Source organism: Lutjanus erythropterus, chromosome 22 (genome assembly GCF_056507025.1).
Source record: "Lutjanus erythropterus isolate fLutEry1 chromosome 22, fLutEry1.hap2, whole genome shotgun sequence".
NCBI lineage: Eukaryota > Metazoa > Chordata > Actinopteri > Lutjaniformes > Lutjanidae > Lutjanus > Lutjanus erythropterus.
Genome location: NC_139338.1, coordinates 22,576,764 through 22,603,467, shown reverse-complemented (window position 1 = coordinate 22,603,467; position 26,704 = coordinate 22,576,764). Strand labels below are relative to the sequence as shown.

At 41.2% G+C, this 26,704-nt stretch overlaps 1 protein-coding gene across 2 annotated transcripts in view; it reads right to left on the bottom strand.

Annotated features, from left to right (window-relative positions):
- magi2a (membrane associated guanylate kinase, WW and PDZ domain containing 2a) overlaps positions 1-26,704 on the bottom strand; it is a 307,253-nt gene that overhangs the window by 44,736 nt on the left and 235,813 nt on the right. For both annotated transcript variants that reach the window (XM_084710530.1, XM_084710531.1), the window contains 2 exons: positions 26,266-26,448; positions 19,144-19,827 (listed from right to left, as the gene is read on the bottom strand). In XM_084710530.1, the coding sequence (XP_084566656.1) occupies positions 19,144-19,827; positions 26,266-26,448 (867 nt within the window). The remainder of the gene's footprint in view (positions 1-19,143; positions 19,828-26,265; positions 26,449-26,704) is intronic.

The window sequence follows — 26,704 nt, the reverse complement described above, 5'->3', positions numbered from 1 at the left end:
ACATACCTCAGCAGCGACTGTGTGTTTGATCCTAACATGTGGTGTTTTGCTGCATGTCTTCTCTCACCCCCGTTTCCTGTCTGTCTAAAACTTTCCTATCAAATAAAATCTAAAAAAGGACCACGTAAATCAATATCAGTTTAAAAGTGTGCTATATTTAGAATAATTTAACTGCTTTACTTTGTTGTGAGACAGTCTTTTCTGATGGCAAACCACTGTTATATAAGCCAAATATCGCTCTCTCCAAACCAACCAAACTCCATTAGCAAAAAAGGTAATTTTACCTCACAGAACAAGGGAGCTGCTCGTGCATTATTTAGTTTGTTTGTGTTATTGTGCGACACTGGTGAATCTGACTTGTCCTTTTAAAACACAGACGTCACACAATAACACAAACAAACTAACTGATCGAGGCAGTGGCAGACCAGCAACTCCTGTCTTCTGCAAAGTAAAATTACTGTTTTTGTCAAAGGAGTTTGGTTGGGTGAGAAAGAGCACTAATAACAACTAACTTCGTAGATTACAAAAAAATTATGTATTTTTTCAATTTTAATCAAACCGTCTGGCAGCACCACTGCCTCAGAGACCCACTAGCTGGTGGTCTGCGACCCAGTGGTTGAGAATGGCTGGTTTTGTCTATAAAAATGTCAAAAAATATGAAAAAAGTGATGTCTTCAAATTGCTTTTCCCCCCAAAAGTCCAGTTCTTCATTTATTTTCATAAATGACAAAGAAAATGCTTGGATTTTAGACATTTACAAAGACATTTTTGCTTGAAAACTGACTTGGCAAGTATTTTTCTTTCACCTGCTGCTTCTCCAAACCGTGGGAGAGCCTGTTACAGTGACTACAGTTAAGTGCCTCATACAATCCCTTTAAGGACACAGTGAGCAACAGAGGCGACGGCGGAGCAGTCCTCCTCAGAGTGGGTGACAGAACCTGAGCTGAGCTGAGCTGGACAGACAGAAGAGAGGGGCTCTACCAGGCATCAGTGGCCGAGGTGATCCTCCGGGTAGAGTCTCTGTTCACTCAGGCGAACCAGATATTTAGTTGGACGTGGGTGTCAGCGTGCCCCGTGGCTGAAAGTTGAGAAGGGGGCCGAGAGACAGAGAGAGAGGCTGGGAGAAGGAGAGGGAGCGAAGGGAGCTGTCCGTGGTGCTGAAAGCCTCTCGACTGAACACTAACCAGACCTGTCAGCTCGGCTGCACAAAGCTGCATGAACTCTGTGGTGTCAAACTGGCGCTTTGGGTTCTAAGTTAACCGGTGTCGCGTCCTTCTGTAAGTGTCTCCCTTTAATGATGCATGCAAGACCAGTTTAGTGAGGGGAGGGTGTGGGATTAACAGAAAAAAAACTTTCAGATTAAATATCAAATTAATTTCAAGTTTATTTGACAAGAAAAGTTTGTTTTGAACCGTCACAAAATTACCCTAACTTGTCTTTTGAACTTAAAAGTTATAAAGCAGCATGGACACTAACTTTTTTACGTTAAAACAAATACTTTATTTTTACAGTGAATATGATATGAGTGAGATATCACACTACGGGATAAATATCATGTCATATTTCAAACAGAAAAAAGCTTTGAAGAATGAAACTCAGTGTTTGGGAGCTTGGCATCTAATGAAAATGGTTTTGCAAGACTATTTTGAAGACTTGCATGATGTTTGACTGAAAAAAAAAAAGTATTTGAGTTTGTTTTCTCTTTTTACCGTGTTTCTCCAACACATTTTCAGAGTTTTAGCTTTGCCACTGTTCTCTCTGTGTTTTGTTTTCCAGGTTTGAAATACTGTAAATGGTGAAGACTGCTGTGCGTACGTTGCAGAAAAAAAAAAAAAAAAGTTTAGAAATGTTGCAGTCTGAGTTTCCAAAGGGCAAATCTTTGTTCTGAAACTTTTGAAGGCTTATATAATGTCTTGATAGGCTGAAGAAAAAAACCCAAAGCTCTGCAAACATTTTGTATTTTGCTTTTCTCCAACACATTTTCAGAGTTTCAAATGTGTCACTGCTCTCCCAGTGTTTCTAGTTTTCCAGGTTTGAAACCTTGTAAAAGGTGATGTAAAACCTGGCCAGTACCAGTCAAATGGTTGGACAGAGATCAAAACTAGGAAATATGGAATTATGTAGGAAATTATGTTTTTGCCTCTAAAAAATCTAAAATATAAAAGACTCACACGCTGTTGACTGTAAGTGCAGAAGTCTTTTTACTTTTTATTGTGGACCCACGGTTTTCTCCTGCACACCTGTGGAAAAAAACTTTGCTCTCTGATATTTCAGATTCTTTGAAACAGCCACGTTTTGCTTTGATGACAGCTTTGCACACTGTTGGTATAATCTGAACCATTTCTTATGAAAAAAAAAAAACACTGAATGAGAAGTGCATCCAAACTTTTGACCGGTACTGTGGACTGGGGAAAAACTTTAAGATGGAAATCTTCAGTTTCGTAACACGACGCTGTGCCTTCCTTTTTTCCTTTAACGTCTGTTTCAGAGCACCACTGTAAGACGACGCTGCCAGAAATAACATGACTCACAAGCTCGCAATTGTGTGGGCAGATCTCTGGAAAGTGGCTGTTGTAAACTCAGCTTTGAAAGAACAGTCTGTGATACAGGTGCAAATGTGCATCTGTAAATGTTTCAAAATAAAGCTTCGCCCTTTCAGAGCCGCGAGAGCAGTGACGAATTTAAAACTCTGAAAATGTGTTGGAGGAGCGCTGAACGAAGGGTGCTGCAGTGAGAAGAAAAACTCAAACGCAAAATGTTTGCAGAGATTTGAATTTAGTTTCAGTATTGTAAAACCTTTTTTTTTTTTTAGATGTCAAGCTTTTAAAAAAGTTTCTCAACCTTCAAAGCTTTTCTTCTGTTTCAAAATATGACATACAACCACTTTAACTTACAAAAAAAGTAAATGTTCGAGCTGCCTTAAAATGAAAAGACAAACTGAGGTAATTTTGTAATGATTCAAAACTAAACTTTAGTCAAATAAACTTTTAAACTATTAATTCAGTTGTAAGTGAGAAAACATGTTCAGTAGACTCAGTAGATATTAAGTTGAACCAGCCGACCAAGAAACTGAGAATTTCAAGGCAACTATCTCAAATTAAATTTATGAGTTTTGCCGACCTATTTTGTTGAGATATTTCACTTTAATTTCTAGAAAAACTTTTCTATTTCAGAAATTGTTGAGTAAAGTCAATCAAGTGAAAGTGAGTAATGGTTAATAATCTAATAAAGCACCTAAAATAATGACAAACCGAGTTCACAGCTCATGTAGCCAATTTTTTTAAAACTAAAAGGCTCAAGTTTATCTAAAGAACAAAGGTAAATAATCTCAACACAAGATTATGGGTTGTGAAACCATCTTTAGTTTATTCCAAAACTTAAAGAGTCTGAGTTTGACTTAAAACTAAAATAAAGTTCAAGTTTTTATCATACAAACTATAAAAAAAAGGCCTAAGGAAATTTTTTGACTTTCAAGCAATGCATGCTGGGATATGTGCTAATATGCTAATCATATTTCTTTGTATTAAATGAGTTGACTGAACTCTGTACAGTGCAATCATGCAGCTCAAAACTTAAAGTCTTCTGAAAACACTTATAAATTTTAAGTTTAATTAAGTTAAACTAAAAGCTAAGCTGTGATAAGAGGGCGAAAGTAAATCCATAGTGTGTGACTGCGTACGTTCGTGTGTCGCCCTCCACCTCAGCCCTGGCACCGCTTCGGATACGTTTGGTTGAAGTCGTGCCTCGTTTTAAAATTCTGCCCAAAACTCAGATTAAAGAGTTCTGAACTGGGAAGTGTTTCCAGGGAGCCTTTTTCCGCTCCGAGGGTGCTGAGTCGTCTACTTCCTCCAGCAACAACAGCGCCGTTTTGATCAGACTCAATGCCAGCGACTCTCGCTCTGCCTCTGCAACGTGACAACGGGGAGAAAGGCTCATGTGGAATGGCTGTGTGTGTGTGTGTGTGTGTGTGTGTGTGTGTGTGTGTGTGTGTTTGCTAAGACATCCAGAGAAGTAGAAACTTAGTCGAAGGAGATGCGAAAGGAAGCAATAATGATACAAGCACATCTCGAATTGATTAAGGAGGTATTTTTTTTATATGCTTTTAGATGCTTCTCTGTTATGCTGCTTGTCCACTTCAGATGCACACAGCAGCTGATAATGGAGGGAACTCTTCAAGGGATCGTCCTCAGCAGAAAACAGCTGCTGCACATTTTAATGGACAATAGGCCTCGCTGACGGAGGGACAACACAGAATCACGCCATGTATAGCTGGGTGATAATGCGATGCAACGTGTTGAGCTGGATCCTGAAAGCTCGACTTGGGGAATCTTATTAGCTAATTTTGGGCCTAATTTGGGGGGGGATTATAGTTTTTTCTGATCTCTGGACAATTAGTTTGTTGTTCGCAACAGATGTGAATTTCTGAGCAAGCTTGATACTCTTGTGCTCGGCTCATGCAGCAATTTCTGTTTGAAAGATGTTGCTGGGTGGCGGTGGGGGGGGGCTTGTAAAAGCTACGTATGTATAGATGAATCCAGCAAAGTCCCAGAAGTTAAGAAGCCGTCGCTGCTGCAGCAGTGAAGAATCTGTGCAGTTTGGCTGCTGCAGCTGAGTCAAACATCAACTTTGGACTAAAAGGAAATGCAAAATAAACAGACCTTTGCTTGCTGCTGTCTGAGACCAGAGACTCTACAGAGATTCCCTGAGTGTGCAGAGGACACGATGTGTCACAGTGGATAAAAAATATTAACAGAAAAGAACTTTGTACCTGAAAATCTTTAATATCTGATGAAAAATGTGAATCATCAGTTAAATGTGGCGGATGTGGTCCGCTCTTCTCCATTATCCATTTCTGGCTATTGTCACAACCAGCGTCTAACTACTGGGTGTAAAATTTGAAGAACGTTAATATCGTCATCCTAAAAGGAACCTTTATCGGTCGCTGAGGGCTCAACGTCATCAGTCCAATTATCCATGATGTCACTGTCAGCGGACACAGTAGACACGCGAGATTTCACAAGAGGTAACATTTTGACTGAAAACTCTTGATAGATTCTTGCAAATCTGTGATTCCCTTGTAGACAAACCAGCAGACACAGAGAGCGACGGACTTGACGTGCCACCACAGCGATGGCAGAACACGTTAGCTAACTAGCTAGCTAATCTACATCAACTGTTAGCTAAGATTTTGCTAATTTTAGGTAACTTAAGATGTGACTATATGCCTTTTAACTATCTTCAACTTTTGTTTTTCTTTTCCACATAAACGAGCCGCTCACACAGCATGTCAAAGTACAGGAAACAGGAAAAGGAAAAAGTTGACACGCTTGTTCAATTGTTATTGGTGGCGCTTATGAAGGTTTTGAACAATTATCACTTGCAGATTTTACTAAACTACTGCAGTGTTGTGTACTACATCATTATACAGTGCTGACTTCTCTCAGTTTCCAAGTCCAAACATTTCCCAGGTTTCCAGTAAACTCCTGCTGAAATCTCACTCTGAAAAGCTCAGTGTGAGACGCATTCAGCTACACAAAAACAACACTCTTGTATCGCACAGTAAGTAGTCAGTGTCAACAAAGACGCGGAACAAAAATAGATTTGTATATAGGAAACACTTCCAGGGTTCACTGTCATGATGAAAAAACATCTAAACATTTTGACAACTCACACAACAACAAAACAACTTTTCATTCTGCCGGCCAATTTACTGACACAATAACTCTGTGTTTTGTGTTTGGAGAATCTTACTGCTAAGACGCTCAGTGAAACTGGGATCAACTCGATCTTCATCATCACCTCCTTGGCACAGCAAGCCTCGTCTTGCAAATGTGCTCACGCTTTTTCATCGGTTTCACACATTTTTCAAAGCAGTTGACACAGATCTCATGGACGGTGTGTTAAACAAAAGGAAAGCAGCTGACATTCACGGCTGATGGCTTAGTCAGTTAGCATAGCATCGTTTCTGGGCAATGAATCCTGCAGGAAACAGACTTTTAATGGCTGATTATCAAAGTTGTGACGATGTAATTCATTATTTTTCAACATGAACATATAAAGTTATCACAGCCAGTGTTTGTTTACATATACTACCATTATTTGGTGCTATTTAAGAGAAGCATTAAAACTTTTTCCAAGTGCAAAATATCCATAAAACTTGTGCACATAATTGTGATGCTGTAATAAGATCTTTACACACTGTCTACTTTTATTTGCATATTTTCTTCATATTTTTATGATGTGCAAGAATTTAATTAGATCAAGGATTTAGCTGCATTTTTTTCTACACTCATACTATGTCTTTTGAAGCCACCTGTGACCACAATTAGTCAAATCTGAATAAATCAAAATATACACTGTGTGGGCGACATTATAAAAAAAGTGCCAAAGGTGCATCCAACCATTTAACACACACAGAGCTACGTTTGTTCACGCGTACAAAACACACAGATCTCTTTAATTTCACAATGAGAGGCTAACACTAGCCCCTCAATTATTTAAATGAGTGTATGATGACACTAGAATTGATGGCAGCGTGCGTGAATCTCTCAGCTCTTTATGAATATGTATCTCCATCGCATGAGGGAGGCTGGCAGCGTCACACAACATCCACGGCAGAAAACTGATTCTGTCCACTTCTATTCAAATGCCCGTTCCATGTTCGCCTCATTGTGGCTGTGTGCAAAACAAATTATTTGAAAGGTGCACGGTTGAATATGCATGATATTAAAGCTCAAAACAAGCATAATTTATTTAACCGCGCTCATGCAATCACTGGGTAATCACTCCGTCCCATTTAAAACCCAAAGAGGAGCGCTTGATTCGTTTAAGAGGCAACCAAGGTTAGTAATTCTACCCCACCCACACGCGCAGGGAGGAGACGCAGAGCAAAGTTTTACACCTCTGATTCAATTTTGACGGCAACGAGGCTAAACAACATCAGCTTTGTTTAACCCTTTTTATTTCTGCAGGGTTCTTTCAGATTTTCTCCAGCACCTTACAAAATAATCATGTAGGAACTACTTTATTTCTGCAGGACACTCATCTGCAACTGATTTCTTTCTAATAGAAGCAAAGTAGATCCTGTAGTGCTCACAACAAGGTCTGTAGATTATCTCGAGGAACCGGTTCATTATTTTTGGAAAGAGACTGAACTTTTGAACTTTTTAAACTTTTCAAATGTATTTTTTTTTGGTGCTTTGTGCAACACAAACTGTGTGGCATCCCACTTTACCAGAGAGAAAGCAGACAACTCTACAGCTGATATCTCCAAAACTCTGCAACTCACACCAAGAAAATCGAGATCGATAAGTAGAACTACAGGCCAGGGGAAAAATATGCATTTTTGATTTTATATTGGCATGTAATTAATTATGAAATATATTTTCACCTCCTCATACTGTACTTTTCATCTCTCTCTCTTTTTATTTATAGCTAAACCAACTATGAAATCTTTTATGAAACAAAAGATCCTGTTTTGCCTTGGAAATAGACACTACAGTAAAGACATACAAGTATATAAAAACATGCTTCAGCTGCAGGTAATAATCTTGATTCAGTCAGTGATTGATTGAGGTAGATGTGATTTTTTTAACTAGGTCGAGCTAATCATGGAGCTGACTTATACCGAGCAACTTAAGATAGAAGAAATATCTGTTTTAATGATATTATTTGTGCTTTCCCGAATAACATATTCAGATTTAGGCGCATCCCTAGAAGCCATCTGAGCATCTTGACCTTCACGCACGAGGGCGTTGGCTGTCTTCCCTCTGCCGACCGGTCGGGATATTGATCCCTGGCGAGCAGCTCCTCCGGGTCTGGGACAGAGCTGTGAGTGTGAACATGGCCGACAGACAGTCTGTGGTCTGCTGGCAGAAAGCCGAACTCATCACTCCCCTGCTCTCTCCTCCCGCTCCCTCTCTCGCTTTTGTTTCCAACTATTCTATCGCACACACACACACACACACACACCCAATGAATCACTGTCTAGTTACACACCCGATTCCCTGGGAGGCTGGAGGAGCCTCAGTGAATCAAACCCCTCCTTCTTCTTTTCTTTCTCTACAAAGCAGACCCTCTCAGAACGGCCTCCGGTCATCCGTGTGCACACGACCACACTCGGGTGAAAGGTCAAACCAAACAGCTGATTCATAAAGAACAGTTTACCCCAGACGGGACTGGAAAAGGGGGGGGTTTACGTAAGTGTGCGGGGGCTTGTGTGCAGAAGGCAGCCTCGGGATGTGTGCGATTTAGACGAGGAGCGTGTGTGTGTGTGTGTGTGCGCCTGGCTGTCGTGTAGGTGTGCGCACAACCTGTGTGAATCAAACCATGTGGCTCAGCATTCGGGTGTGTGTGAGCGTATGAGCGTGTGGGCGGGCGGCGGCAGGGGAGAATGCGGCAAGTTAGAGGAAGCTAAATGTGCGAGCGTACATGCGAACGAGCTCAGCAGCTAATTACAGCCCCGCATCTCTGCTGGTGTGGCAACGAGGACACAGCCTGTTAATGGTCTAGATAGCCACTAATGAGGCTGTCTGCCACACGCACACACACACTCACGCACACATATGCCGGTACACACATGCATAGGCTCAGTAATTACGGGTGATGAGAGACAGAGTGCCCATTTGTCGGGCGAGTACCGCTCAGGAGTCAAACTGAAATTTAAGGGATGGCTAAATATCATAACTACATTACAGGCGTGGGATTTTTCAGGGTGATGGGGCTTTAATTTACTGGATGGTTTGATCATAAATGGCTCCATTTCTGGACGGTGAATCGGTCAGTTTTGCTCTCATGTCTCGCTTTGGATGGCGAGTTTGTGGTGGGAGTTTTGGGACACGCCAGAGGGGAATGTAAAAAAATAACAACAAAAAAACACATATTCGCCTTCTTAGTGAGAGGAGATTAAAACCACTCTCCAGGCTCCAGGCTATTGTTTAAATATTTTTGGATACTGGCGCCTTGACTTCGACACAGATTCCTCAACAAAACATTTTCTGATACCAGTTTTATAAAATCCACTGTAACAAAAAGAAAATTACATTACATATTATCATAAAACCATAAAATTACTCACTTCTAAGGGAGAAGCTGTTCAAAGAGCTGCTGGAGAAACTGTTTTTACTCTCCACACTGCACACTCAATCTGAATAACTGGACAAAAATGAAGAAACTGATGCAATATTTTTACAGCGTTGGATTATGTGAAAAATAAATCACTGTCAAAAGGAACATTAAGGACAAATGGCAGTCTGCTTAATCTAAAACAAAGAAAAGAAGAGGAGGAAGAAGAAGATAAAGAAGGGGGAAAAAGCAGGAGAATAAGCAGGAGAAGGAGAAGGAGTAGAAAAAGAAGAACTGACTGTGGGCGATGTTTGTGGTTCTGGGAAATAGTGGCAGAGTGAGACCTCTTACTTTCTCAGAGCTAAAAAGAAATTAGTGTATTTCACTCCTTTCACCTGTTAGTCTGTAAGCAACATGTCAGCCGTTAGAAACACTCTCTACACCAGGTTATCCATCCCCGGGGTGGCGAGGAGAGGATGCACCACGGATGGCTAGCTAACAAGCAGCGAAAAGCTACTTAACATCAGTTATCTGTGTTGATACGCAGCTGACGGGAAAGAAAAAGAAAAAACAGTGACCCCCGTCTCTGATATCAAACTTTGGTACTGACTGACAAGGCATTTTTCAATACTCGATACGATCAAAGCTATTCAATCAGTAGTTCAGTAGCCAGCCCTAACCACCCACTTTCAGGTCCGTACTCTAAATATGAAGCTCCAGATAGCAGCTGGTTCATTTAGCTTAGCACAAAGACTGGAAACAGAAGATATCACACTCTGAGGCTCGCTAACTCACATATTATACAAAAGCCAAAGTGTAAAACCATGACACGTTTTCACAGGGGGTTGTGAGCTATGAGTTCCTCCGCAGGACTATTTCTTTCTGAAGTTTTAGTCGGTATCTTGGCAGCGAGACAACACTCTCTTTAGCACAGTTTACAAACTACACAGTACTGCCAGCTTGGTGTAATTTACCCTGGTTCCAGACATCTGAATCACTGCCCAGGTATTTGATTTGTTCAGTCATTAAAATAGGTGTTGTCAAAACAGTCATCTGTTTCTGCCAGTCGACCAATCAGGCTAGGAATGGTGATGTCATCTCTGTGCACGGCGAGCAAGCTACAGAGCTACGCTCAATTAAAAAAAGGCGTTAAGCACAGATGAGACCGACACGGCTGTGCAAGATGTTGATTTACAGAAGTTACAAATCTTAAATCTGCATATTTCTTCGGAAAAGTTGAGAGCTGGTTAACTTACGACTGGAGAGGTTTCAGGACACCTTGATGTCTTGCACAGAAGCATTTATTGAAGCTCAAGCAAGGTGAATAGAAAAAGCAGAGCAACATAAAGTGACTCCCTGTGGAATGAGGATGTCCCGCTGTCGAGGAGTATTTCACCTCAGTATGGGAAACTGTGCTGTTCCTGAGTTAACCTGAGTCATGCTGCATGTCACATGGACAGCCTCCACTTCTGTATCTGTCTGTTTGGTCTAATGTAGAATAAACTGTCCTTGTACGCCCTGGAGTTCCCTGGGAGACGGAGACAGTGTTATCAGGACGGCTGCACCGGCTGGCCCAGAGACAGAGAGCAGGCAGGGACAGTTGAAATATGCTTTTAAGATTTGTAACTGGCCCCGAATACGACCCGACGGAGGAAAATTCCCTCACAGTCGGTGTATAAAAGGTGTGTCCAACCACAGCCTCCCTGTCAAGGGAGAGTCACTCGCTACTGATGAATGAAGGTAAAACAAAACAAAAAAATCCCCCACTATCAACGTGAAATCAGCCGACATGAAAATAATATCACGCTGAATGAATGAAGTGAAACTAAGTGGCAATTCGATCTCATTATCAGCGCTGAAATAATTAGCTCATTAATCCGCTAGTTGTCCGACATTACAGTGAACGGGGGGAACATTTTCTCTTTTTCCTTCCTAAAAAAAAAAAAAGATGTCAAACGCTGCCTCAGCTTTCCACTGAGTCCACAATCTTCTTCCTTACAACCAACCCTGAAGCCTCTGTTTCTGTTTGCGCTGAAACTGCTGAGTCGAAGAGCAGATCTCCTGCTTTCTGTCTGCAATCTGATGCAGGGACGACGAAGAAGGCAAAAATACACAACCCAAATTCCAAAAAAGTTAGGACATTGTGTAAAACATAATTAAAAACAGCAACAACACCACATCTATAAATATGGATGTGAAAAACTGCGTGGGCACAAAGTCCAATAGTTTAAGTTTTACACCATTCCTCAACACAAACTGCAAAGAACGTAGAGATTTCACCGTCTACAGTCCATAATATCATTAATCAGAGAATCCAGAAAAATCCCTGCACACAGGGGTCACTGACTGCCTGTGACCTTTGACCCCTCAGGCGGTACTGCGTTAAAAACCGTATTAAAATCCCACATGATTACATAATAATGGATAGTATGTGGGCTCAAGAGCACAGCTTAAATTGAATCAAATCATGACCTTAAATCAAACCGTGTCAGTAGTGTCTAGTATTGCCCCCACGTGGGGCAAACATCCACAGAAAAAAACAGATTCATTCTCCCAGTGAATGGAAAATTAAGAGTTTCCTTCTGATTGGTTGCATGAGGCATTTTTATTTGTACTGAGCCATTATTCACATTACTAATGGGATAATAATATGAACAAACCAGCTGGTGTTTTCTGTTTTTAACTCTCACTCTGCAGTTGAACTACCTTCACATATTTACACTTTTCTCTCTCTCAGGATCATACTTACTAATATTTATACATAATGCATTACCATATGGCATAACGTATATTCATATACCCTTATTAAACATACTAATAATCCTTTTTATCTCGAAGTGTGCAATATGTTGTATATTTACATTTTCCACTGTTAAACCATTTTTTGTGCAATATATATTTTTCAAACTGTAAATCCTGACTGTGGAATTTTTGCTGCTTGTATTCTACATGATCCAATCTGTTTTTCTGTGCAATCTGCCTTTACAAGGCCTTGCTAATGCTACATACATGTGTATATGACAACATGTGTGCAGTTATCCATCTATGCCCATATAGTATCTGTCCATATATCCAAACATCTCCATATATGTGTAAAAGTGTTTATAGTCTTGAGTGTGTAGTTTTGATAAATTTAGTACTTTATATTTTATGTTTTTCTTTTTATATAGCTCCAAAAAGATTTGGCTTCTTTGTGGAATACCTCCAGGTGCACCTCTTCATCTACAAATAAGGCATATTTTGTTAAAGTTTTTGTAATCCTGAAGCTTTTTGGTAAATTTACTTATAACATTCAGGATAGAGTGTGGTTTTATTCTCCCTGGAAGAAGTTGCTTTTGAGTTTTATTTCATTATATATAAAAAAAAAAATCACAACTTTTGTTTGCAATTTTCACTTCCTCCCGCAATGTTATTGCAGAAAAAAAAAAAAAGCCTAAAAACATTGCAAATTGCATCGCAGTGATTTACAAAAGCTGCCGTGAAATCAAGCATTTGAGGATGCAACAATCTCCAAAACAGCCTGTGAAATCCTGAAGGGACTGATATACATAATATATTCTATTTTATCTTTATTTTCGAAGTATTTAATTATCACTCACCCCTTTTTCTACCTGTGCTTTTTGAGCTGCTGTAACATGTGAATTTCCCCGGTGTGGGATCAATAAAGTTCATCCCATCTTATTTTATTTTATCCTCTTTTCTCTTTTCTGTTACTTCATCACTCATGAACAACTTTTTCCAACTTCTCCTTCCCGTCTGCTTCTTGCTCCCGTCTGCGTCTTCCTACATGTTTTAATGAAACAGAGACAGCAGGTGTCTGTTTGAGTCGGTGAGAGACAGAAATCTTTAATTATTGACGGAGCTCAATCTGCGCACCTTTCCTGGCTTCACCAGTCTGTTGTGATCTCTGATGCTGGACATCGGCACTGCAGAATAGCCGCAACAGATTTGTTGGGTTGTAGTTTAAGAAATATGTGGGAGTTACGAGGGCGTAAATGCAGTCAGTCCCTTCTCTACTTGGCTGTTCTCCCCGACGCTAAGAGGTGGTAGGTCTGTCCGCAGGATAAACAGACAGTCGTTCCAAAAACATTCAGTCATGCAGAAATATGCACACTCGCACTCTTTTAAACTTTAGTCAGCTCCCGGTGCTCGTTCAATCCCCCGCTTCAGATTGTGTTTTCGGTAAAAAGTGATGAGCTGTTTGCTCGGCCCTGAGCTGACAAATATTTGGAGGGAGACGGGAGCGTAACAGTTGTTTGGTGACAGATATCAGTCCGGTGCCTCTCCCTCTACTACACTGTCTGGTGGCACAAGCCTTTAACAAGAGAAACAGCCAGTTCAATTAGATTGTGTGGCCGGTGTCCAGTGGTCCAAAGGAGCGGGCCAAATTGTGGTGTGTTAAGAGGTGGAACATCATTCCAGCAGCCTGGTGACAGTTTTATTGCGATGGGTAATAGCTTGGCTGAACGCTTGGAGCTGGCCTTTCTGAGAGAACAACTCAAATCTCACAGTTTGTGGTGTTTACGCTGCTGAAAACGGTGTGCACAAACACAAATATTCACCACAGCAATCTCTGAGTTCAAATGTCATGGAGTTAAAGTAATTCGATGGAGGGAAAGACTTTTGAATCACAGGTTTCGTTCTGAAGCGAACAGCGGGACAAAGCAACGTTTGTCTTAGTTTATGTTGGTGCCTGACTGGGAACAAAAATGAGAACAGATTCAAACTGTAGTGAAATTAATATACTGCAAAGATCTCGCAACTCAAATTTCAACAACACATAATTTTTCAGTTTGTATTTACTGTTGTAACTTAATGTCTCATGCTGCCCTATGGCTTAAAATAACGATTATTATTCATTATCAATTATAAAGACAATTATTTCCCGAATTAAAAGAGTATAACATGTCAAGAAGTGCTGAAAAAATCAGGGGCAGTTAAAGTCTGTAGCTTCCCAGTAGTGTTGCCTCTGTATTCAAATCCAAGCCTTTCAATTTTGGTCAAAAATACTGATATCTGCATGATGAGACTGTTAAATATAAACCCCCGAGGTTGAGGAAGGGGGCAGGAGGGCATCAGCGCTCTAACCTTCGTCCTTGCTTTTTGCTAACAGCTGAGTGGGAGTTTCCATTTGAAAAACCCAGAAAAGCTCACAGATGGGAGTCACTATTTAAAGCACCAACCATGAACCACAACATTCTGGCCGGAGATCTTTGTTGTGTGTTATTCTTAGTCTCTTTCTCCTCACTTCCCCTCAAAATATCTAAAAAGGAAAATGCCCCTCGCAATTTCCAAGACAACGTCATAAAATCAAATTAATCTTATTTTGATTTGCAATAATATTAAATAGAGAGCAAATACTCACATTAGTACAAGTTGGAGCCAGTCAATGTTTGGCTTGACAAATGATTTATCAATGATCAAATTTGCTTTAGCTTTTTTCGCTATGTATCGCAAAATATGTTATTGCAATGACATCACATCACGGGGCATCTGTTCCTCTTCGACCCCTGGTTTGGAAACCACTGCTTGAATTTAGCATAAAAACACCATTTTAAAATGACGACTACAGAGGTGAAAGTCAACACAGCTAACATCACAAGACTTTAACAAAAACAGCAGATCATTAGCATTGCCAGATGAAAAATCTAGACATGTGGTTTTGTCCTTGTTTATCCCCATCACCACGAGTTTACAGACAAAAACCGCAGACTTCATTGTGACTGAACTCTCCTGGGAGGGTCTGAAGTCTCTGATCTTAATAAGATTAAAGTCTGTCAGTGTTTTCTTGGTTAAATCACAAAAATACTCTCAAGACACCCACAACGTCTAAAATCCCACCCAGCTGGGCTACTTTGGCACATTTTCTCAGCTTTATTCATCTCTGCACATATGTGTGTCACAGTCGTGCCACAGTGAGAGCGGACCGGGTGGCACGGAGGCTTTTTGCACCTCCAGCACCCTCAGCTTGTCATGTCACAGGAAATCACCGCAAACAGATGTGACACTGCACCCGGGCGTATTGTTGTGCGGCGGAGCATTTGGAATAATGAGATGAAATATAGCATGTAAATAGGGTTGCCATTTTCTCCACGGGCCGGCGGGCTGCTTTTTAGACGGGAGCGCTTGTATCGACCTTCTGAAGCTCCGCCGCCGGAGAAGAACCCGGACAGATGGCGGGAACGCTTCACCGTTGGCTTCGTGCGCAGATGGGAGTCTGTGTGTTTTTATGTTTGCGTGTGTGCGGAGTGTGTTGACAGATTGGAGATTTTTGAGATGGTGGCACGAAACTTTTGACCTCTCCCACGTGTGTATGTGAGTTTATATGCTGGCAGACGACATTTTAGAGGTGTTGGCTTCAAAAGTATTTATTTATTTCCCTTTTCTGGATTAAGAAGTGTCCTTGTTTACACTCTGCGCAGCTAATGTCTTCACTCTCCTCGTCCTGTTTGTTGGCTCGCTGCTCGCTGACAGAAACACGGGCAGCCTAATAAAGAAATAAATGGCAATAAATCTATTCAGAGGACGCTGCTGACCTTTGTGGCTGAGTCTCTGTGGTGTCTGTGGCACCAGGCAGTTGGCATTATGATTGGTATGTGACATTACACAACACAAAGAGGCAAAATACAGAACTACAAATTGGTTCCACTCAAAAGCAAAAGCAGCGCTGGTTTCCCAATCGAGCTGGCGAATGAGAGTGAGCGCTAAAGTTCACGTGTCGTCACTCAGAGGATGCCAAGACGAATGGAGGACAGGTAAACTCAAAGAAGGGGATCATTTAACAGCATTTAACCACAAGGTTTCAGAGACAGATCTGATCTGCTCGGTTGATGAAGAGCTGCCGCCGCCGTTTTTAGATTCAATTAAAATCTAACGTTTTAATCTTCGACATCGGAGCTTTTGGCTGAGTCATCGCTGGCAGACGCACAACCTCCATAACTCAATAAGAAGGCAAACTCAGTTTGTGGGCAGATCACAGCAGGCTTACTCACAACTTTTGCTCCGTCATTTGAGCTGAACACATGGACTTCAGCTCCCCTGCTGGCCAGAATGAAACATAGTGGGAATATCATCTTACCTTTTTAACCCCTTACAGACTGTTTAACTCTTACTCAACTGTAGAATAATGGTAAATACTAAAAGCTACTGCAACAGACTCAGTAATGTCAGAAAGACAACAATATTTCCATCACAATTTCCAAAGATAACATCTTGAAATCTCTTGTTTTGTCTGACCAAACAATTCAGAACCAAATGATATGTAATTCAGTTTGGAATAACATAAAACAGAGAGCAAATACTCACATTTGTACAAGCAAGAACCAGTCAAGGTTGGTTTGACAAATGATTATCAATTATCAAAACTGCTGTCCATTAATTTTCTTTCTGGCGTCAAGGTAGAGTCAGTAGGTTTTTGTCCGAGCTGTTCATAAACGCATCATGACAAGTATCAACGTTTGGGGTTGGTGAAACATCCAAAGCACAGGAAAATGAAGAAAAAAAAGAGGAAACAGAAGCAGGAAATGCTATGTTTATCAGAACTGTGCTGTCATTCTGTAATTTTACCATAAGCTGCTGGTAAAAACCAATCAACTAAAGATTGTTCTGCACAAAACAATGATGTGTTTAACTGCTATGAATTCAACTAAGTAAGTAAATTATTTTTTCCTCAAAAAGCTCCACAGTCTCACTTTAACACCCACTTTCCCCCGTAAGCAGCTCTAGGTTGTTAAAAGTGTTTTATTCCAAACTGAAAGACAGAATCACAAATATATTCTGTATCGACTTATTCCAGCAAGTGAAATATGGCTATATTCTAAATGTCTTATGAATTATTCAATCTGATGAATGGCTTCCCAAAATTTCGGCCTGACAAATGGTGTATTTGGAAACTAACATTTAAAATAAAGTCCTGTGGGTCTGAACAATATTTGGCTACACAGCGTGAGTTTGTAATCACTTGTCCATCGGCAGGCAGCTAAACAATATGCGGTAAAAAATAATTCAAACAGTTTCTGTTCAAGTGCTCGTGGCTGCATTATTCTGTTAGGGGTTTAAGTATGAAAAACATTTCAAGATAAACATAAATATGGTTGCCTACTCCAGTATTGTGATAGTTGTCTGTCTTACTCCTAAAGGTGGATTTTAATCATACTCTTATAGAAATGTATAATGTATATTTCCAAAACCAAAGCTGTCATTAGTGATGTTTTATTTCAGCAGCATCTTTGCCATACTGCATATAAAAGTGTTGAATAAAATACTTTTTGAAGTGCACAGCACACATTTAAGGCTTTAAATAAATAACCTCGAAATTGAATTAAAAAACTGACTTTTCAAAACCCTCAACTTGGTTTCTTATAAAAGTGGTAAATGTACAATAGAATAAATAAAAAAGATAGATGTACTTTTTGAAGTAAAGGGCTATATTTAGTTGTTCCTGGTCATCAAGTCGTGAACAATAAATAAAATAGAAAATATATATGTGCTGGCCTCTCCCAGCATGCAGCATCTCTTTAAAGTTGTGACTTTTGACCCTCTGAGGCTGCTGTAGCTGGTCAGTGTGGGTGTTGAAGTTATTGGTTTGTACATGCCTGATAGTCTGAGCACACGTCATTTATGTGAAGAATGTGAAGTAAAGTGGATCCGTTTGTTAAGATTGCAATGCTAATTCTAGTTAGCATATTAATGAGAATTTCCATTATGTGTTAGCATCAAGCTAAATGACTAGGTGCTAGTTTTTTGTTTTTGTTTTTTTACATAAATTAGAAATACATAAGAAAATTAATTCAGCAAAAGAAAAAGATGATTCAGTAATTCAAAAACCAAAAAAGGATCACAATACTTAAGAGAATCAATTTTTCTTCCACCCCGAAGTAAAAACAAACGTGAAAAAATTCACAGGCACTGATTCTGACAGGATGTACATCCATGGTATCTGAAACATGATACATCATTAATTACACCACAGAACGTGACGATGATATTGTTTATCCTGCTGTAATATTATTTCCATGAAAACTGCAGATTTAACAACAGAAAATGTGTTTTCTAACCCATGAAATTGTCTTTTATATTCAGCTGCATATGCTGCTGACCTGGACTCCATGGAAGAAGAGATGTATTATCTCAGTGGGACCTTCCCACCAAATAAAGGATAAATACAAAAATAAATGCACCTATCCAGGACAGCCTCTCTGCTGAAAATACGTTCCTGCGTGTTTGTTCAGTGAAGACATGACAGTGAGTCTTTTTTCTTTTTCTTTCAATGTCAAAGACATCGCCATTAGATGTGAGCTGCCTGAAGGTTTCAGCCTCTTTCAGGACATTTCTGCGCACTGAAAAAACAAAAAAGAAAAACCCCACTCCAACATACCGCACACACAGTCGCAGAGCAGAAAACAGTCGGCTACCTGTTGATTCCACAAATCACCACCCTGTGTGTGACTCACGAAAGAGTGCAGTGCATAATTATGATTGTCAGAGGGCCACACGTTCAGAAAAACACAGGGTAGAAAGCACTCCAGAGCCATTTGCAGTCTACCAGTATTTCTGTCCAAAAAAACTGTGCTGCTTTTGACACGCTTTAATTTTGAGGCTTTTATTCGCAGCTTAAAAGAAGGTAAACTCTGTCATACATATGAAACTGAAATGATAAAAAAAACAACATCAAGAAAATCTAAAAGAGAGTTTGAAAATAACTCAACACTGCAAAAAGCATCCACTTCAATCAAGAGGTGTTTGTTGGTGACTGGAAGGTATGGCTCAGTGAGCGGAGCAGAGTGGCATCTAGTTAGGTAAAGTGAAGCTGTTTTTCTCACTGAGCAAAGAAAAGGGGTCTAGGAAGGGCACTTGAGAGGAGTTGTGCATCAGTCAGCCATTGTTGAGCACTGCAGGGCTGCATAATAGGTTTCTGCGGCCTTTGGACTGGACCACACATACAGTCACACCCGGCTACAAAGACGACACAGATGAATAAACGAAAAGAAAAGCTGCTAGAAAGGCAAAAATGGAGCGGCCGCGGAGAGATTCAGCAATCTCCCGCGCCGTCCCTACCTGTCCTGCAGCCGCTGGTCTTACCTGTTCCACCTCTCTGAACCACCAGGCAGGTCTCCGCTCCGACGCCGCACTCCTTTAGGAGCTCCACCACCTGCGTGTGCGTGAATCCCTGCACCGGCTGCTTGTTAATCTCCACAATCAGGTCGCCCTCGCACAGGCCCGGGCAGCCCAGAGGCTCCAGCACCTGTTTGACCCTCTGGCCCGTCGCACTGTCCGCGATAGTGAAGCCAAAACCATCCACGCCCTTCACCATGGTCAGGGTTAGTAGCTCCCCTTGGGTCGCCCCCGACGACGCCATGGAGACACTGTCGGGAGGCGTGGTCCCGGTGGTGGGGGGAAGCGAGCCGTCCAGGTGGGTGTCACCCGGGTGAGGGGCGAGCAGCTGCTGCTGGGCGTTCACCTGGTCCTGGGTGGGGTCGGTGACGAAGCGCGTCGTGCGGGAGAGATAGTCCAGGTAGTTGTCGTAGCCCGTCCTGCCGTTCACCATGATGGGCCGCTGCTCCATGATGCCCAGCGGGGAGAGGATGGTGGTGGTGGTGTTGTTGTTGGTGTTGGCAGCGTCCTCGGGGTCGTACGGCAGAGGATAGCCGCGACACAAGACGAGGGTGACGCTTTGGCCGATTGGAACCGACTGGAAGAGTTTGACCACGTCGGCGTGGGTGGTCCCGAGGACGCACACATCGTTGATGTAGACAATGACATCACCTGCAAACAAAAGGATGGACATAAGGGTCAGGTGCACTGGCTGGAGTCTTCTAGCGACTGTTTCACAAACAAACCCAACTTAAATCTGTGCAGTGGTTAAAGTCAAGTCTCATTTTTCTTTTTCTTGTTATTTTATTCTCTTCATTCTGCCTGCAAAAACGATGACGATCAGCATTTCCCACAAACCTGACACAGTCTCGAGTTAAAACGGCACTAGCTTGATGCATTGAGACCAGAGCCTGTTTAATTGTCACTTGCAAATTGCAGTTGAAGTCTCACCGGGCTCTTACATGCTCAGGCATGAGTCGCAAGTATGATACAATATTTGTCCTGATTAGTGAAACGTGTCTGACTTAACAAGAAAGGAAACGGTACCATGTCGCAAATCACAGCTTGGCTGTTGCAAATTTGATGAAACGGACAGAGCGGGTCGAACAGCGGAGGCAATTTTTTTTTCTTTTGGCTGCAGAGATTACAGCTGTAAAATTGTAAAGATGACATTAGAGGACAGAGTTGGACACGAATAAGGAAGAAGCAGTTATAATGATGTATAACAACCTCTGTTCTCGAGAGCTGTAGTTGTATGAATGCCAACAAATTAATTGGCATTCGTTCAGGGTTCACATTTTAATAGCAACTGCTGTAGTCGGGACTCATTTACCTTAAAATTAGAATATGCACAGTAAACCTCAGGTAGACATTTACTTTTTCAGTCAGGCTGGTAAAAGAAAGCCTTAATTAGAAACTGCACTGAGTTCCAGATGTTAGTGGAGCAGCAGATGAGCTGATTTTGGCTCTCCTCAGTACTATTCTGGTATTCAATCAGCTTCACTGCTTCTCCTTGGATTCCCCTTAAAGACATAAACCATTTCTACAGATAAACATTACCACGGATAATGTCTTATCTGCCTTTCAAGTGTAAAATACTGCTGATGACAAGTGGCTAAAATGTTTGCCTTTTATGGGGCCAAGTGCTTTTATTTGCCGGCTGCAATATACTGCACTGTAGATAAAAACCTAGCTGACAATTAAATGTTCCCACACAAAAGCGCTCCACACACCCAGCCTTATCTTTGTCTCAACCAAATTACTAAATATAGTGTTTTTGTGCTCCGCTGTGCAGGCACCATGCAGGCTTTTAAAACACCGGGCGAGTGGGAACACGAGGCACGATCCATTTTAGAAGTCTGACAAACAGCATTACCTAGGTTGATAATGAAAACAATTATTTTCTAATTGCAGGCATAATTGTCATGCTCTTTAGAGAGAGGGCAGGAGGAGAGTGTGTGTGCGTGTGTGCTGCAGACAGAGAAAGTGAAAAACAAAGATCTTTCATGATTAATAAGCAAAGCGTGTGCTTTAGTGATTGGCCCTCATCTTTGCTAATCACGCGCTCCGTTCTGGCCAATTCTCTTAAAACGTGAGCAGGAGGCTATAATCGCGTTAATGGTAGGGTCAATGACACTTTTTCTGAAACAACATGGCAACTCAGATTGATTTATCTTTTCACTGGATTGACTGGAGCTGCTGGCCAAACGCGAATGACAACGGCTGAAGTAAATAGAGGTTAAGATATCACCGATTGAGGTTGTAAACTGTGTTGCGCATAAATACTTTCCAAGTTTTTAACGGCGGTATTGATGGAGGGAGCTCACACCTCGGAGCGATGTGACGTGAGGGACTTTTTAATTAATCTGGGTAAACGCGGACGACATTTGCCTTCAGCGGCCGGCGTCAGAATCAATAGTGGAGCACACTGGCAGAAAACAAATGACGGTGCCGTGACCTCGTTGTGCCCTCTTTGTGCCCGCAGGTCTCGGTCTTTATGACCAGCGGAGGAAACGCAGCCAAAGGAAGAGCGGCGACTTGTTGTACGGAGAGAGAAAGCTATGAAGTTGCATATAGACACGTCTATAAACATCTGTCACCACCACAGTACACCAGAGATGAGCTGAATTCTGTCTGTGGTGCTCACAGAATTAAAAAATCACACTACTGGGTCAACTTGTCCCAACTTTTTTTGTCTTGTGACCCTCTTTAAAACTATAAAATCGAAATTTCACTCAGAATTCATCATCAAAGATCACACATTTATACAAAGTGAACACCTTAAGCAAAGTCATTTTTACCTCATGTAAAAGGAAAAACTATCAAGTATTTCACAAGAAAAAATAATACTGAATACAGCTGTAGCTGAATCTGTAAGAAACAGTTATTATTTTTACTGCAAAGTTGTTAGCCACTTTTTAAAAGTCAGAAAGACAAAGAGAGTTCATGTTTTGTTTTTTTTTTAAAATTAGTTGAAATAAAAAGTTAACCACAGACGGCCTGCCAGATCTGCTGGAGGTCCTGGTATTAGATGAAGAGTTGTCTGTGGTGCTAGTTTGTTAGCCAATGTTAGCTACTGTTAACTAGCTAGCAAAGCTGATGTAAAAGAATACGGTCCTATATAAAATTAGTTGGTTAAAAAATTCAAATTACAGCACGTGAATTATTTAAGCTTTGTGCCATTTGAGTTCTGTTATGTACTTTCCGACGTACAACCAATCACACTGTGTCCGTCACGTTTGTCAGCTAATTCCTGGAGCTAACGCTAGCTTAATCTGCTAACTACTGTAGCTACAGATGGCAGAAACTTCAGCTCTAAGTTGTTAGCCGCCTGAAATCAAGGACTCAGCTGTGTTTCAAGAATTACAATGAATTTCTATGAGCTGGGAGAACTTCAAGCAAAGAAGGATGTTTGCCTTCTCATGGTTTTTAAACTATCCAGGATTCACAAGAAAAAGAGGCAAAGATAAGAGAAAGGTCAGAAAAAGTAAACACAACTGAACTCTCAAGGTGTCCTTTAACTCTCTGAATTGATATAATCAGGAGAAAAAAAATGATGTAGTTTTCTCATTACATTAAAGTGACCCTTAGTAAACACACATGGTCACAAACAAAATGGTAAAGTGCAGAGAAACAGACATGTAAACAGAGGGAACAAAAACACACTCATGGCCACCAAACAGCCCTCTCTCCATCCATTAAAAACCTCCTGCAGGCCCCTTCTATATTCTAAATCACGCTGACCTTAACCGTAAACACCACGCTCACTGGGACCAAGGCCCACGCTGCCTGCTACTTCATCTTTCATTGTCCCATCCTTGCATCTTTATGACATATTCATCTCCAGCTAATAGTGTGTTCAAGAGTCTGTCGACATAACGAGAGGTCTCCGCGGCCCTGCCGAGACGAGGCCACGAGAACAGAGCAGTTTAGTGCCTCAGCGGGGTGCAGGCATTTGTTAGATACTGCAGTCTTTTGTGTGTGATTGTGTGCGTCAGGCTAAATAAGGTGACAAGCAGTCCAAACTGCGTTACAGCTGTGTCAGACGTGCGCGTGTGATCAGAATAATAATGAGAATGCCTGAAGATTTTGCAGATAAAATTTGGAAACACGTTTAATGATAGATAGTGTATGATGTAACTGACTGCTAAGTACTGTAGTTCCCCACAGGCCTGTCAAGCTTTGGATTTTGTGACATGCTGAAGTAGCATGAGGCCGTATAAAAAGCCATGTTTGACATAATTTGAGGGAGATGAAAACACAATGGCAGTAGTGTGGTGTCTTTATCTGCTCTAACGTTAGCTTCATTTGTTGCTAACACGGATGTACGGATAACAAACTTACATGATTAACTAGTTATTAACTAACTACTGTACTTTAGTTTATGCAGTTATTATGCTATCAGAATTTGGGCTAACATTAGCAGCTCTGTCCTGCTCTTTATTGGATTAGTTATACTCTCTAGTTTATAGCAACTCTAGCTAATGTTATCTGAGATACATTTGTCAAGCACATTACTTAGATTAATCCAACAACGTTGTTTCTTAAGTTTTCTTCTACATGGATCATCAACATTTTTGTGTGTTAGCCTTTATCTATTAGCTCAATATCACGCAGCATCAAGTGTATATTCAAACTTTTACACAGTTTTTAGCTCAAGCTTGTCCCTAGCTTAGCTGGCAGATAGAAATGAGAGGTCTGCCTTTGTCTGACAGAAAATGCATAACTGAAATGAAAAGAAATAAATGTCACTCTGAATCAACATTTTATGGATTTTAGTAACACAGCAAAGCTAAGCTAAGCCTTAAGGAATCTACACACAATTTATTCTCTAAAGGTCATTTCAAATGTGTATCTGTGTGGGTGTTTTTGCTGTTATAAATTATGATACTGAATCAGTAAAAATGCAAAACGTGGTGCACATTCATAGTCTTATCTTATGGGAATAAAACACACGCTGTAGTACAGATGCAGTTCGGTGGAATAACCCTCTGTTGCTGAATGAGTGTTGCAGCTGTTAGACTTCCCAGTTTAAGAACTGTACCAACAAACCCACTTCATTTTGCATTAAACGCTGCCTCTGGCATCCAAACTAAGCCTCTACACTTCAAGCTAATGTGACTCACAGCTCTGTATTCCACGAAAACACAGATTTATCACAGTTAAAACACACCACACAGAAAATAAACTCACTGCATGTGGTCTTGCAAGCCATAAATAAGATATTTAAAAAAAAAAAACTTTTAGAATAAGTGTTTGAACATGTTTTCTCTGCTTGTGAAATCACGTATAGCCTCGTGGAGACGGCCAGGACGGGTCATGAAGAGAAAGCGGCACAAATTATCTATCTGGAATTGGGAATTTCACACCTCCGCAGGCCTGGGTTTTCGTCCCAGTGAGCTCCGAGTTGCTGTGATCGAGCTAGCGCTGTTACCGCAGAAGTAGGACACAAAGTCTGGGGAGAAGCGAGGTGGGGGGATGGAGGCTGGATGGGTGAGATAGAGATGGAGATGAGCTGAGGGGAGGACGTGGTGGAGGGGAGAGGAGGTGGGATAGTGGAGAGATGTGAGAGGGATTTGTTTTTATTTGGGGGGGGAAGAATACATGAAAAGAGAGAGAGGGGAATTGTAAAAGAAAGAAAGGAGGAGAGACCCAAAATATTTTGTAGCCTCATCCAGCATTGTCAGGACAAGCTCTATTAGTCATCAGAGGATCTATTTTGGACTGCTGCATCCACACATTTATAAAAAACACACATTTATGACCTGAAATAAGTCTGTTAACACAACTACAGTGAAACAGAACAATTTTGGAGGCGAATACCAGCTTTACTACAGGGCAAACTCCCTGACCAGCTTACTTTACGTATGATAAATGACCACTATGAGCTCCGTATTTGCTCCAGTGTATACAACTAGAAACATCATCGCATGCTGAGAGCACTGACAAACCTTCAAGCTCTATTCCCTTGACCTTTCAGTACAGCTGGTCTGTCTTTGTGTGTGTGTGTGTGTGTGTGTGTGTGTGTGTGTGTGTGTGTGTGTGCTGCAGTTCCACCCCCATGTGGCCACAGCCAGGAGTTATGGTGCTCATAAAGTCCCCTTTATGATTAATGGAAGAACAAAACTCTGCAGTCGGTGCACACGCATGTGCACGCACACACACACGCACGTGCAGAAGTTATACGCTGCTATCTTCTCAAGTTGCATCAGAAAACACCCGTGCATGCACACGACAAATGCGCATATTTTTGTAATTGTGTTTGAGCATGAAAGTGCACTTACATACATCATGTGGACTCCATACTGCGTTTATATTTGGGTGTGTTTGTTTGAATCTGACTATGTGTGGGCTGCACTGCATTAAAAAAAACTTGTGCTATGTTCCCATGTTTTTGTGTCTGCAGTACCAGTCAAAAGTTTGGACACATCTTCTCATTTTTTGTTCTTTATTTTTTTTTAAAAATGGTTCAGATTAAACCAACAGTGTGTACGGCTGTCATCAAAGCAAAAGGTAGATACTTTGAAGAATCTAAAATATCAAAAAGCAAAATACTTCAGTGAGTTTGTAGGAGAAGACCATGGGTCAACAATAAAAAGAAAAAAAAAACAAAAAAACTCGCACAGTCTTCTGCACTTGCAATCAAATTAATTATAATGTTGCTTTTAAATCTTTAATTTAATCTTTTCTGATTCACTTTAATACACCAGTACAGTCAGCACACGTCATTTACTCAGTAACTGCATTAACTAACCTGTGATGATGTGTTTGCCATAGTGATACACTACACATATTGCCTGGCCCAGCACTACAGCGCTTGTTTCCTGCAGACCATACCACTGAGCAGGATATATGTGGGGGGAGGAATTACACCTTTGACAAAACCTCCTGATTCAATTTCCAGAGGAATGTCATCCTTTTAAATACACAAGGATAAGTTTCTTTCGTGCCTTTGAGGTCCCTGAGTGACATATGGAGTGAGTTCTGCTCTCTTGTGGCTATGTGTCAAGTATTTTACACTTTCAGATATCTCAAGAGAGTTCCTGGTGAAATAAAGGTAAAGAAATGTGTTTTTTCTTCTTTTTTAGATCGATCATGCCTGAAGCTCACCTGTGGCCATCTTCCCGTCAGCTGCAGCCGGTCCGTCAGGGATGACGCTCTTCACCTGGAGGAATTCGTCGGGCTCGTCGCCTCCGATGATAGTGAAACCAAAGCCCATGTTGCTCTTTTGGAGTGATGTGGACAAGAAACTGCCTTTGAGCTGGGTGGGGTCCCGCGTGAACAGCGGCTTCTCTATAAAGGACACATAAACAAACAAATGAACCAAACACAAGCCCTGATATGCGTCACAGCAAAGATTGAAAGGACCTCAAAGCCGGTGCAGGGCAGCGCTCACAGGGTGGGGGCATGGGTAAAAAGCTTATCCAGAAAGATACGGGTGTAGCCACAGGAAAACTGGCAGGGTATGAGCGTTACAACCCCAACTCCAAAAGAGCTGGGATGTTGTGTAAAATATAAATTAAAACAGAATTCAATGATATGCAAATAT